The following is a 13,978-nucleotide window of genomic DNA, read 5'->3' on the forward strand; positions in this document are numbered from 1 at the left end:
GCTTAGCTTTTACGACAATTTCTATACATCCCTCTGATAATGAGAAGTATTTATATTTAAACACTTTTTTTTTAAGTGGAGAAAACTACTAGGCTGTGAATTAATGAACTTATGCACTCTCGGGGTACACGGCCCACAAAGGTGAGGTCTGCAGAGCAGCATGGAAATAACTGCGGGTAGCAATGGAGTCCACCCTTTGCTTTGCAACACTGGATTATTTGCACTTAGGAGAGCTTTGAAAGCCTCGAAGTCACTGGTCTGGTTCTTTAATGGGTGTCTTTCATGCCCTTTCTAGTTCAATGCAGAACCAGCCAGAGGGCGGAGGAAACCACCAGAGCTAAAGACATCAGCTCAGAATCGCTTCTTAACTGCGGACTTTCCGAGGCTGGCTCCCAGCCAGCGGTCAGCAACCTTTCTGAAGTGGTAGTAGGTTAAGTCTTTATTTATTCCCTCTGAATTAAGTTCTCCTGGCCAGTTTCGTGGAGACTGGGAGCCTCCGAGTGTGACGGGGGAATTGCAGTACCACACAAGGTGCTCCAAGAAAGACGAGCTCCATCACCCTCCCCCATCCCCCCTGCCCTGGGCCAGGACCCCTGCCTGGGGGCCTCTGGGAGCTGCTCCCAGGCCCTAGCCAGCCGAGGGAGGCTGCGTACAACCAAACTCAGAGGAGAGTCCAGGCAAAGTTACTTTCCCTTTGGAATGAGGTAACTCTATTGGGGTGGATTGGACGCAAGATGACATTCACCTCTACTAATGCGACATATAAGTGCACCAAGGTAGCCAAAGGCACAAGCAGACACCATTCCCCTTGCCACCTACCCATCGTGTGGATAAAATTAGCAGGATGCATGTCCCTCACACTTTCCTGCGGGGTGATGCCAGACCCCAGGCCCATTCGGCAGGGCCCAGCACGGGACACAGACTCAAGTGTCAGGTTCTGAGCACAAACTGGATCCAAGCTGCCGGGGTTATAGCTCAACTCCTCCGATTATTAGCTGTGCGGCTTTGAGCCAGTTACTTGACCTCTCTGTGACTTGGTTTCCTCCTCTTTAAATGGGGATTAGCAAACAGCACCGCTGTGAGCATTACTTGAGTTCATACGCCTATAAAGCTTAGGGCAGTGCTTGCCACGTGGAGGGTTATATACAAACATCATCGTCAGTGTTATTTGTTGGTCATGTTCTCAAGTATGGCTTGTGTAGCCAGAGAAAAACTCATTGCTGATAAATCCAGAGCAAGATTTTTAAAAGTTTGGCATATTTAACATTTTTATACTAGCTGTGATGTTCTGAACCAGCTGTTTAATCTGTCCCTCACGAGTCTATACCCTTCATTAGTAAGAAACATACTATGTAACAATATTGGTCATGGTCAGAAATGGTTTATGTGTAACTCAACACAAATGAACATGACCCTGAGAGTCAGGATATACACCCAACTGTGTCAGAGCTTGAAGACAGCCAACACATGGATATTTTACATGTATAAATGCTTCTGAATATAAGTAACTACTTATTATTCCCTCGGGTTCAATAAAAGACATAAGTGATCTCTAAGGACAGATTTGGCCAGGGCTTTGACATTAAAAAAAAGGAAAAAGTACACAGAACTAACAATGACAAAGTTTAGAACTCTCAGTTTTAGAAATGAACCTGTGCTTCTGTGGCCAGAAATTTTGGATCCCGGGAGGAACTAGGAGGCAAAGGGTAGAAAGGAGATTAACAAAACAAAACAAGGCATTAGAACTGCCCTTCTAATATAAAAATAGTTAGCACTTTTAATAAAAACTTTAAGATTCCAAATTCGTAAAAATTTTGCAGATTCTCTGAAAACAAATCCAAAAATAAATGTTTAGCAAAAGAACTTACATCTTGTTTCAGATGGAAGTTAACCTGTTGGTTATATATAAATATTTACCTACTTCACTAAGGGCTCTGTGATGTGATATATGACTGCTGTCATGTGTGTGGAGTTTAGTAATACTGCCTATGTTAAGGGCTAGTAAAGCCAGAGAAATGATATAGAAGTCTTATTTTATGAGAATAAAAAATCAAATTATCTCTTAGAGGATTCAGAAAGAATTTTTTTAAAAAAATCACAAATATTTGAAATCTGTATTCACAGTCAAAAACGTACCTTCATATACACAGAATTCAAACGAAAATGATACTGGGTTTTATCATTGTGCTACAATTATATTAAATTATACTAAGAGTCTATGGTATTTTATATTGCCACTACCAATAGGAAAGTAAAAAATACATGTATACTCAAAATGCACAGAGCCAAAACTTATATAATACAGAGCCACGTTTTATTTTCGCCTGGACGGAAACCCTAACAGGAAAATGGAACGTACTCCTGTCACACTTGTGTGTTTAATGCAAACAGGATTTTGGCACCAGAAGGTTTCAATGCAAAGGATAATGCATAGCATAGTTCTCTGTGATTAAAGGACTTGTATATACTTCAGAAAGAAATGAATTTGTGTTCGATGTGCTCATTTGGCAACCCATTTTTAAAGTCTAATTGTAAGCCTTGATGTCAAAGATTGCCGCCTGGTGTCCCTTTGATGGGCTGTATTGTCACACTTGGAGCTGAATACACAACATAAAAAAATACGTACTAATTATTGTCTCATGTTAGGGACTGCTTATTTTCCTGATTTATTTGTTATTCCAAGCTCACCTAAATGAAAATTAAGAGAAAGAATAAAACCCCCTTCAGCAGACTTTCCAAACACTTCATAAAAATCAGTCTGTGGGGCTGAAAATATACTCTCCAGAAATATTTCTGTGAGGGAGAGAATTATAGGTAATCCTTACTTTGGAGCTAGGATAAAGATAATTTGATTGAATAACATCATATATGTGGTATCAATTTTAGGGTAATAAGAGATGTTAGAGATTTATAATAAAATCAGTTCTGCTTCTCAAAACATCCAAGCCACAAATTTGATACACGAAAAGGCAAGTTAGTGAATATGGGTAGAGTTCATACAGAAGTAGCAAAGATAACCAGTGCTTTCTCACAAAAAGTGCATGTAACAACCTTCTTTAACTAAGTGGAATGTCTATGCAAGTTCATGGCTTGGAAATTGATCCAACAGCTCATTACTACCTTGTAATTTCTACAGTGAGAGTGGATACATTTGTGACCAGCATCTGCATGTGAAAGGTTCATTTTTACTTTGAACTTGTCTATGTGTAAATGTAGAAAGAGAATATACTTCAACACACTTGTGAAACCAGGCTGCAATTAAGTCGCACAAAACCGGGGAAGCCCCAGTGTGATTTTGCCGCTTAGAACTCTCCTGGGGCGGGCAGTGCCCAGATGTTGGTTATTTATTTTCCCTAAGATTTTCAAGCTAATATTTAAAATGTGAAATATATTGCTTTTCAAATATTGTCATACTTTCCAAAACGTAATGGCCCTTTAACTGTAAGTGGGCGGTATCAATGGGGACAGTTTGGTTTTCCTCCACGGGCTGTGACGTCACAGTTACCCTGCATGCGGGACCCACAAAATAGGTTGTTACGATCTGACTGGAAGATTCTGTTGCACGGATGTTGGTGTTGATAAGAAATCTCAGAGTCTGAAAACTTAAGACAAGTACTATATGGTTTCTGGTTTAATACTAACCTAGTGAACATCACAATTTTATTATTTTATTTTAGTCTTACTTTTTTTAGAAAGGGGTTGGGGTGGAGAGAGAATCTTTAGCAGACTTCATGCCCAGTGCAGAGCCTGATGTGGGGCTCGATCTCCCCACCCTGAGATCACGACCTGAGCTGAAATCAAGAGTCGGATGTTTAACCGACTGAGCCACCCAGGCGCCCCCACAATTTTATTATTTTAAAAAACATGCATCTGCAGCAGCTTGGCTTAAATTCAGGCCCCATTCTAAATTTTGAAGTTTTCTTTCCACCACGACTCTTTCTGGAACCAACTAAATAAGAGTTGTCAGCTTAAAAAAAAAAATCCCCATATCCAACAGCACTGTTCCTTGTGTGCTTGGGGTGGATACCCGGGGTTGAATTCATCCCAGAGACATAAAAATGAACTGAAGGCAACTGAGGGTTTCCACGCCACTGGAAGCCAGACGGGCCAAGGACTTTAATGCTGTTGCCTGGGAGGTGCTCCCAAGAGCCACTACATGTTACCCCCTCTTTTTCATGTGCCACTCTTAGCAAATTCCAAATGAGTTGAATCTTAAAAAACTCGACTTCCCAGACTAACCCCTATGGTTTACATTATAGGGTTCTTAAGGCTTGCCCCGACATCCGTTGATATGATATGACAGTTCCAAACATTCTTCCCATGAATCTTCGCAATCACCTTCACCCATACTTGGAACAGACAGGATTTGAGTGACTGTCAAGTCCAGGACTTCTCAAAGTCCAGTCCCCTGCTGATCTGCACCTCTGCAGGAGGGGAGAGCTTCGTTTGAAACAAGAGATTCTGACGCTAAAGCAGGAGAACCAGTGATACAATCACGTCTTTTCATCTTAGGAATGATGACAAAGTGAAATGATTTATCCCCAACCCCCGAACTTCCATTGATGCCAGGGCAGGGGCTGGGACTCTGATCCACGACTGCTGTTTGGGACCCCTCCCCGAGAAGCCCCTTTTATAAAACATCTCTGGGCCACGAGGCAGATGTTACCCGCGTTGCCTTTAACTTAAGGTCTGAGGAACAGGCCCTGCTTCTGCCCGAATGGGAAGCTATTCCTTGCCCTGTGGGGGCTGGAATCGGCGTTTCTAGCACTGGCTGGCAAAGGGAAATGGTTCGCTTCCATCTGGGGAGAAAAGGGATTTTACAGAAGAAGGTTCAAGCATGAGCTGAGTTTGGCGCGTAAAAGCTGCGATCACCTCGTTTTTAACCGATCATCAGCTGACGGCGGGAAGATTCCCGGGGGGGACAGGACATGCCGCTGTGTTTGTGTCCCTTATTGTCCCAGCAGCTTTGTCACCTTGCCTTTAACTGCATCCCAAAGAGCCCGAGAGAGGGTGTCATTAGTTGTAATTTGTTACCATTTAAACATCACAAAAGAAATGCTGAACACTGGTTTGGGAAAGCACTTCTCGATATAAGGGTATTAATGATCAATTCTCCCGAATCTTCACTCAATAATAGGTACAATGTCCGAGATGGTGACAGTCACTTAATTGCTAGTGCAATTCACAATGCCTAAGAATGGACAAGGCGGCTTTCTGAGGCTCACCAGCCACGCGTCAACAACGATCATCGCCGACAGACTCACACAAACGCCGATCCCGCGGCAGTTTCCTGTCACGTGGCTCCCACGCGTCAACAACGATCATCGCCGACACAATCATACAAACGCTGATGGCATGGCAGCTGTTTCCTGTCACGTGGCTCCCACGCGTCAACAACGATCATCGCCGACAGAGTCACACAAACGCCGATGGCATGGCAGCTGTTTCCTGTCACGTGGCTCCCACGCGTCAACAACGATCATCGCCGACAGAGTCACACAAACGCCGATGGCATGGCAGCTGTTTCCTGTCACGTGGCTCCCACGCGTCAACAACGATCATCGCCGACAGAGTCACACAAACGCCGATGGCATGGCAGCTGTTTCCTGTCACGTGGCTCCCACGCGTCAACAACGATCATCGCCGACAGAGTCACACAAACACCGATGGCATGGCAGCTGTTTCCTGTCACGTGGCTCCCACACGTCAACAACGATCATCGCGGACAGACTCACACAAACGCCGATCCCGCGGCAGCTGTTTCCTGTCACGTGGCTCCCACGCGTCAACAACGATCATCGCCGACACAGTCACACAAACGCCGATCCCGCGGCAGCTGTTTCCTGTCACGTGGCTCCCAGGGAGCAGCTTAGATGTTAAAAAGAATCTTCGTCTAGTGACCCAGTGAGTCCATTACACAGGCTCTGCTTTACCTCATAAAATCAGACACGAGTTTTGAGGAGAAGTGTGCAGAACGATGAACAAAATGCATATTTGTGTAAATCCCCAGGACTGTCTCTCTCAAGAACCTGGGCTCTTTAAAGAGTCAGGTCAAATCCCCCAGAAATCAAGTGAGTCCGGTTATGTTTTCTTTTACTTCCCCGGGCTCCCTGCTGCGTCGCTTGCTTGCTGGCAGCATGCTAAGACTGTCCTTTGTAAAAAGCAGCCTGCTCAGCTATAATTACTAATTTGATGTCACAGTGGAATCGCGGCGCAGCTGTGGAAAGATCGACCACCAGGGAGATTCGCGTTTCTCTGTCTCATTTAGAGGCGGCTAAACTGCTAGAGCCATGAATGGAAGATGCCCTTCCATTAAAAAGGAAAGAATTAAAGAATAAAACAAGTCATAGCAGCTGTCAGAATTTGACAACGGTTTAAAAATGGAAAAAAAAAGCACTGTTCTGCTTTTTTAAAAAATATTCAAGACATCTGTACATGCGTGTTCTGGTACTTGTTGCCATGAAAGTGATGCCACTATTGTTGCGACATAACTTCTTTATTATGCTAATGCAAATCACACTAATTACGTGTCAAGCTGAAATCGAAGGGGACGGGACTCGTGTGCACCTATATAAGCACTAAATATTTGAAATGACGGTTTCAAAACTTGTCATGAACAAGTTGAAAGTATGGGAAATTAAAACAGTTGTAATGACTCAGATGAAAGGAAGACTCACAATTGAGATGACTAATTAAGCCATGTCAGTGGAGATTCTTTATGAAAATTATCCTTTGCACCATGACAATCATTTCTTAGAGAACACAGTTGCACAGGGATAGCAATGAAAAGATTCTTGGCAGATCGTGGGATTTCATTCATAAAAGGCGAAAACGTAGAAAATAAGTATTTTTAGCCTTAAGAGTGATTGTTTTGATAACATTTATGGTTTTATTTGTGAAGACAAAGAATAGCATGCTTTCTTGGAAGAGGAAAAATGTTAACTGCTCATGGAAAGAAAACCTGAAAATTGACAGAAAGAGAAAGGCAAAGATATTTTTTGGAACTTAAAAAAACCCAATGTTTTTAAGAGTTCAGCACCATTATATACATTTCATTTATTTTTACGTATTACAGTTTAGTGACTGTTACCTCAGTTGTGGCCACATTACAAACAACCTGCCTATCAGAGCCATGATGCCCTCCTACCCACACAGGCAGGCAGAGTCTCCATCGATTACACATTCTAATGACTTTTACTTCCTCATCTATAAGGTATTTCCTCTTGGCCCTGCCCCGCGAGCGCCTGTAAACTAGAAGGGCAGGTGGGTGGCCTTTTGGAGCTGCTCCTTCTGGAAGCAGAGCTATCACGAACCCCGAGCTCCGAAGGAAGCAGAGAGCACTGGATTCTTCCTCAGGGCAATGGCGTAGGCGACTTTAATGTTTACCCGGTGTGAGATACAGTGCTGTCGACTGTAGTTACAAACATGCTGAAAGCCTCAAATGGAGGAAATGTGAATTGGTTGTTTTGCCAACACAGTAGGAAAAGAAACGATTTATTTCACGACTTTTGAAGATTTTTAAATTAAGACTCAAAATGAACGGCTCTCGTACCATATTTAACTCCAAAACATTGTTTTTGTCAGTGCAGGGAATGCTTCATGATTCACGGTATTGCTATGAATTTTTGGTAATACGCCCTTTAAAAAAAGGAGACTGAGAAGTGCCAGTCATTCAGAGGGTAACAGCACCGTGGTCAGAAACGTGAGCCCTGGGCTGGAAGCCTGACTCCACCACGTCCTAAGTGGGGGGTTCTGGACAGGTCACAGAACCTGTCTGTGAAGTAACCTCATTTACTCAAAGGAAGTAATAATGGCTCCGACCTCGTAAGATGGTTGGAAGGATGACATGACTTGATTCACGTAAAATGTAAAACACTGGCACGTAGTATACACTCAACTAATGTCAGGTATTACTACTGACCTTTCTAAATCCCAAGACATCACAATTAACAGTAAAAAAAAAAAAAAACCCCAGATGAAGGTAAGGTTTCACCTCTGCCACTGACTATGTGAAAGAGCCCGGGAACTGAAGCTCACGGGTCTCCCATCTGTCGCGATGTGAGGTGGGGAAGGTCCGTCCATCGCTGACTTCTCTAAGCCCACCTCCAGGGGAGATATTTTGAGGAACAATTCAGTACAAGATAAAAGCATCCTCAGTAGCCTCCTCAGAAAAGTGGGTTTCTATTAGACAAATTCTGTAATTTCATTCTTTGCACAGAAACCTATACCCACAAAGGGCTCAGCACTTTTGGTGAGGCGGGCAGTGGAAATGGGGTGGATGCCATGGGTTTCTGGAAAGTGTGTGGTCCTTCAGGCAGAGCAGTGGAGGGAGGGATAGGCAACTGGATGGTCTGCTTCTGATGAAATAGTAAGCCTCCAGGATGTCAGATATTTGTGGCTTTCCTTCATACATGGACTCACTTTATGATTTTGGCTTCAGCAGCAACCACCCCATGGCCTCTAACTGTCTTTTTTGGCACTGTTTATTGTCAGAGTGGACCATGCCCCGGGTGATCAAACCTGAAATAATGAAAATGAACAGAGTGGGGGGAAAAGGGTGGGGTCTGCCAGCAATAGTCTCGAGGGACTTGGGAACAAAGTAAACACAGAGCCACCAGCGTGGAGTGGTGAATGTCATCACCACCATAGCTCTTACTCAGGGGCTGGCTTCTTGTTATGATGCCGAAAAGTCTGTGTGGCTCTTCAAACAATCCAGATATTTTCTCCTAGGCGAAAATCCCAATCCTACTAAACCTCTGAGTTTCTCATGGACTAAAACCTAAATACCCACTAGGGTCTTGGGCACTTGGACGAAACGTTTAGTCATAGCAACATGGAAGCCAGCAGTCCATTGTTTCTGCTTCTTTTGGCCAAAGCTGGTGCCTTCAGGGTGATTTATGTGGAGATCAGAAGTGGAAAAATATATTCACTAGTGCATAGTAAAAATACAAACGGTCAGAGAAGAATCTGCCATTTCCTTTTCCGTTCCTCACTTCATCACCCACTGTGACCCGGCTTCTGCCATGGACAAGGTCACCAGAGAGTTCCCTGGTGGTAAGTCCAATGGATAATTCTCAGTCCTCATCCTACCTGGCCTTGCAAAAGTATCTGATTCTGGGACAGTTCTCTTTCTCTGGTTTCTAGGATACAACTAGAGGGCAAGTCTCCCAAGACCAGGGGCATTATTCAAGGCAGTATTTCTCACAATGCTTGGAGAAACGCTTGCTCACAAAAGATACTCCGTAAATGTCTGAACAGACCCAAACTTTCCTGGCTCGTCTGCTCATCTCCTGTCTCTTTGGCTGATCCTCTGCAGGACTCTCTCCTTTCACCCACTCCTTAAATGATGAAGTTCTTCTGGGCTGGTTCTAGACATACTTCTATTCCATACACTCATCCTGGGTGGCCTCAGCTACTTCCCTGTCTTGGCTGATCACCCTTCCTGTGAGGTCTTCCAAGCCTTTTTTTACTGACCATCTCGGTTCTAGTGCCTCCTTCCACTCCGCTCTCTCTTTCAGTGGGACCAACACACTCCCACTGTCTAAACCAGACCCACGGGAGTCCTTCTGAACCCCACCCTCCCTCCACACACACTCCCTGGCACTGTTTGCCTCCCACATCAAGTCTCCGGCTTCTGTGGCTTCTTCCTAAATCTCCCTATAACCTGTCCTCTTCCACCATCCCAGTTCAGGCCACCACTCTATCCGAGTTATTCCAACAGCCTTTCCAAGTGGTGCAGCTTATGTCACCCTCCAGCTAAAGCGCCAGGTGCCCCCCTCTGTCCCCCTGCCCCCACCGAGTCAGGTGCTACATGCTCCCTATTAAACTGCTTATCACATGATAACTGTCATTTCCTATTTTAATGTCTGTGTCGCCTGCTAGATGTGTCTGTGTGGTTCCTTATTTTAGCCCCTGAAGCTAGGATGGTAGCCATGAAAAAATTCATAAATACTTCCGAATGAGTAAAGAAAAGTAGATTCCCGAAATGTAAAATTCAAATCAAGACAGGATGAGAACATTCTAAAATCGTAATTTAAAATCCTGAGCCCCGCTTTCAACAGTTTGGTCAAAAAACTTTGCCAGGTGATGAGGAGGGGGAGTAACTGAGAGTATCGAGGTACCTTTCGTATAAGCAAATGTCGATTTGGGTCAGTTTCAATCGCCACACAGAAAGCTAGTTCCCAAACTCTTAATCAAACTGATTCAAGTTGAATCTGTCTATACTCTTGCATAATAAACCAAACGTAGTTCAAATATTACCTGCTGTCCAGTGACTCAGGAAAATATAAGATACAATCTCCACATCCCTAATTCTTTAAGTCAAAAGCACTCTAATCCTATCTTAGAGCTGGAAAGGAGTCTGAAGCTCATCCGAGCCAACCTTTTCCAGGTGAAACTGAAACTCAACACGCTCATTTTACAGGTGACCAACCAGGGCTCAGAGAGGCGTGGAAAGGACTGGAGCTCCCAGCCGCCAGTTAGGGAAAGAGCGGGGTTAGGACCCTGGCTACTGGGCTGTAGCTGCGTCTGGATCCTAAGTAACCACACAGATGGCTGTGCTTTCAGGACCATGTTGCATATGAACCGTTTCTTTCAACCACACTTAAAACTAACAGAACTACTATTGCCCAACAAAGAGTGTGGGGCAGCTAATCTGAGGAAGAGAGCGGAGGCAGGAGACTTCTCAGGTCAGTGACGTGCTTCTCACTGGCGTGGCAGAGGGGAGACGGAAGAATCGCAGTGGAAGGCAGGAGAGAAAGAGTGGACGTAAGGAGGGGACCGCGGTGGGAATGTCAGGGTACTCACCTTTTCCTTGTCGCTGGCTTCTCTAGCCACGGTAGAGCCCTGAAACACAAAGACCGTCATGAAAACACGCACATGGGAGGCATCGGGCTTCACACGTGTAAGCTACGCAAGTGTGCCCGGCCAGAGTGCAGAAATAAAGGAGCACCCACTTCGCTCTGGAGCCGTGCCCTGAGTGAGCTCTGTCCCCTCCCTGGTCACAACTCTGCCCCGTGGGCACTCCCCGCTCTGCAGACATTCCTGCCGGCTCATCTCCAACCCTCTCCCTAGCTTGTCACCTGAGCTGATTCTCCCTGGTTCTTGTCCCCCTGCTGGAGATCAGAAAACCTGACAATCACTTGAACTTTTTTTTTTTTAATGATTTTTTTTTAAAGAGAGAGAACATGAATGGGGCGGGGGAAGGGCAGAGGGAGACAGAGAGAGAGAGAGAATCTTAAGCAGGCTCCATGCCCAGCACAGAGCCTGAAGCAGGGGCTTGATCTCACGACCCTGAGATCACCACCTGAGCCGAAATCAAGAGTCAGATGCTTCACCGACTGAGCCACCCAGGCGCCCTTTGAATGATAACTTATTAACACCAGATCAAAACCATGCTCTGCTTCTTGCCTCGATTGCCAGAAATGGTTGGTCTTATATCTTCAAAGGTGATGTGGGCCACTTGTGGCTGCAGTAGCCACTGGGGCATTAAATGCCTCCTTCCCCACATTACGTCTTCTAGATGTGGGCCCGTCCTACCCCTCTGCCTGCCCTTCTCCCCTGTTTCAGAGTTACTGATGGACATGTAGTCCTCACTACTCTGAGTAAGACCCTGTGGGTCCTTCCTGTCCCCCTTCACTCTGGGAATCCCTTCACACATATTTACTTGCACCCCCTTGTGCCAGGCCCTAGGCTGAGCACAAAGGTATCAAGGGGAAGAAAAGACAGTTCTTGATCTCTGCAATTCTACTCTGCCGCACTGGTTTGCAAAGCCACACCTCAGAGCTCTGGGGTTGTCCGAGAAGACCCAAGCCCACCCAGATGCCAATGGGGGCGTGCGGTAGAGCTCAAGAAGAGAAACTTCCCCTTGTTTGTGGAAGATGCTAACGCAAAAGAAAAGTTGGCTTGCAGATGGCCAGTGAATTCCTAGCGATGTCAATACAACAAGAACAATTTCTTCGCGCTCCTCGGGGACCGCTGCAGTATCTCACACAGCAATGCCTGGCATTCCCTGAATAAATGGTTGGAGAAGGATCACGACCACTTCACCGCTCTCCCTTCCCCCGTGGCGCTGGCCACCCAGGCAAGCCCAGGTCAGCAGTGACGCGCTTCTCCGACCACCTCTTGTATCGGCGTTTATTGCCCTGGAAGCAGCCGTGCATTAGCGGATTGTGGAGAGTCCCCCTCCCCCGCCCTGGATCAAAGCTCCATCCCCCTGGTGGTCAGCATTCCCAGGTCGGCGGACGTCAGAGAAGCTGCTATTAGCCCAGGGGAAATGCTCCGGGTTTCTGGGGGAGCATCGGAGGAGCACAAAGCTGACCCATGAAACGATGAGGGACAATGTGAATTGTTCGTGAAGGAAAACGTGTGGTCCCGCTGCACAAGCACAGCAGCTGCCACTTGTAATGGTCCGTTTTCCTGGTTGGTTTTTTTTTTTTTTTAGGGATTCTTGAATACAGACCACAAAGAGCTTCCTTTACACACTGATTTCTAACAAAGAATGTTCCCAAATTAAAAAAAAAAAAAAAAAAAAAAGACGGGATATTTGCAATATTTGAGCACTGCCTATGCTCCTGGTCAGAGGAGGAAACTTATTCCTCTTTGTATCTTTAGCCAAGTTTCTGGTCTGTGTGTGTGTGTGTGTGTGTGTGTGTGTGTGTGTGTGTGTGTGTGTGTGTTTCCCTCCTGCAGTAAAATTTACCCTACTTCTGATTCTTGGTGAAGCTTCATCTCTATGTAAATGCAGATCATTAGCCTGGGGGAGGGGGGGAACTCACCCAAATTTAAATGAATTCAAAATAAAAACTCAAACAGAAGTAGAAAATAAGGTTAGTAAGTCAAGGCCAAGAGTTTGAGCCATGAAATGATGCCAGATGTCCAGGTTCCATCACAACCGAAAGTACTGGCAAGAAGAGAATTTATTCTACAAGCTAAAAAAGGGAGATGAAATTAAGGAAGTCTGAGGCAAATTAAAACTATAATATCCAGTCTAGAAGTATAATTTATATCAAGATATGTTTACTAGATGCTTCCTTGAACGAGGCACTATCTTAGGGGAATAGAAAAATAAAAAGGACCAAAAATTTGCCTTTAAGGCACTTACTAGTAGGATGGATGAGTCACGACCAAAATTCACTGGCCAATTCCCATATGCTACACATTATGCCGGACGTGACAGATGTGTGTGTGTGTGCGCGTGCACGCGCGCATGTGTAATCGAATCTTCATAACAACCCAGCAAAGGTAGGTATATAGTTATCACTGTTTTACAGATGAAGAAACGGAGGTTCAATAAAAGTTCAGCAACCCACCCACAGCTAACAAATGATAAAACCAGGACAGGAGGCTTCAGAGGTCACTCTGGCTTATTCTATAGGGGAGTCAGACCCGTGAACAAAGTCCCGTAATGCTCCACAGCGTCCATCCTCTAGGCAGCACTGCAAAGGTTGCTGAGTGAGAGAGATGATCCAAGAACCCTGGAGAGTGGCTGGGATTTCCACCAGGGCGATTCCAGGCGACAAAATTGCCTCAACTTGGAGGCAGAACAGAGCAAGGCTGTATTTGGGAAGCTTATACAGTGTATCTGAACTCCAGAGGGGAGAAGATAAGCCTAAACCATTTTCCCTCCCTTAGACTAGCATTTCTCAAAGTGTGCTCAGCATCCTGGGGTCCCAAGACCCTTGGAGGGCTCTGCAAAGTCAAAACATCTTTCTAATAATATTGAGACATGATCGGCCTTTTTCACTGTCTTGATATTTGCATGGATGTTACAAAAACAATCGTGGGCAAAACTGTTGGCAGCTTAGCACAAATCCAGTGGCACCGAATGCTACTAATAGAGTTTGTCATAAAATACATACAAAATATACATTATATATATGTCTAAAAATGTCCTTGATGAAGCAATGAAATTAGTAAATCTTGACCATGGAGTACACATTTCTTCCATATTCTTTGTGGGAATACGTATAAAACACTT

General features: G+C 45.0%; 1 protein-coding gene across 3 annotated transcripts in view; it reads right to left on the reverse strand.

The window, feature by feature from the left end:
• Positions 1-13,978, reverse strand: part of PIP4K2A (phosphatidylinositol-5-phosphate 4-kinase type 2 alpha) — a 172,689-nt gene that overhangs the window by 19,815 nt on the left and 138,896 nt on the right. For all 3 annotated transcript variants that reach the window (XM_036092628.2, XM_036092629.2, XM_078075220.1), the window contains one exon: positions 10,807-10,845. In XM_036092628.2, the coding sequence (XP_035948521.1) occupies positions 10,807-10,845 (39 nt within the window). The remainder of the gene's footprint in view (positions 1-10,806; positions 10,846-13,978) is intronic.

This window comes from Halichoerus grypus, chromosome 6 (genome assembly GCF_964656455.1).
Source record: "Halichoerus grypus chromosome 6, mHalGry1.hap1.1, whole genome shotgun sequence".
In the NCBI taxonomy this organism is placed as follows: domain Eukaryota; kingdom Metazoa; phylum Chordata; class Mammalia; order Carnivora; family Phocidae; genus Halichoerus; species Halichoerus grypus.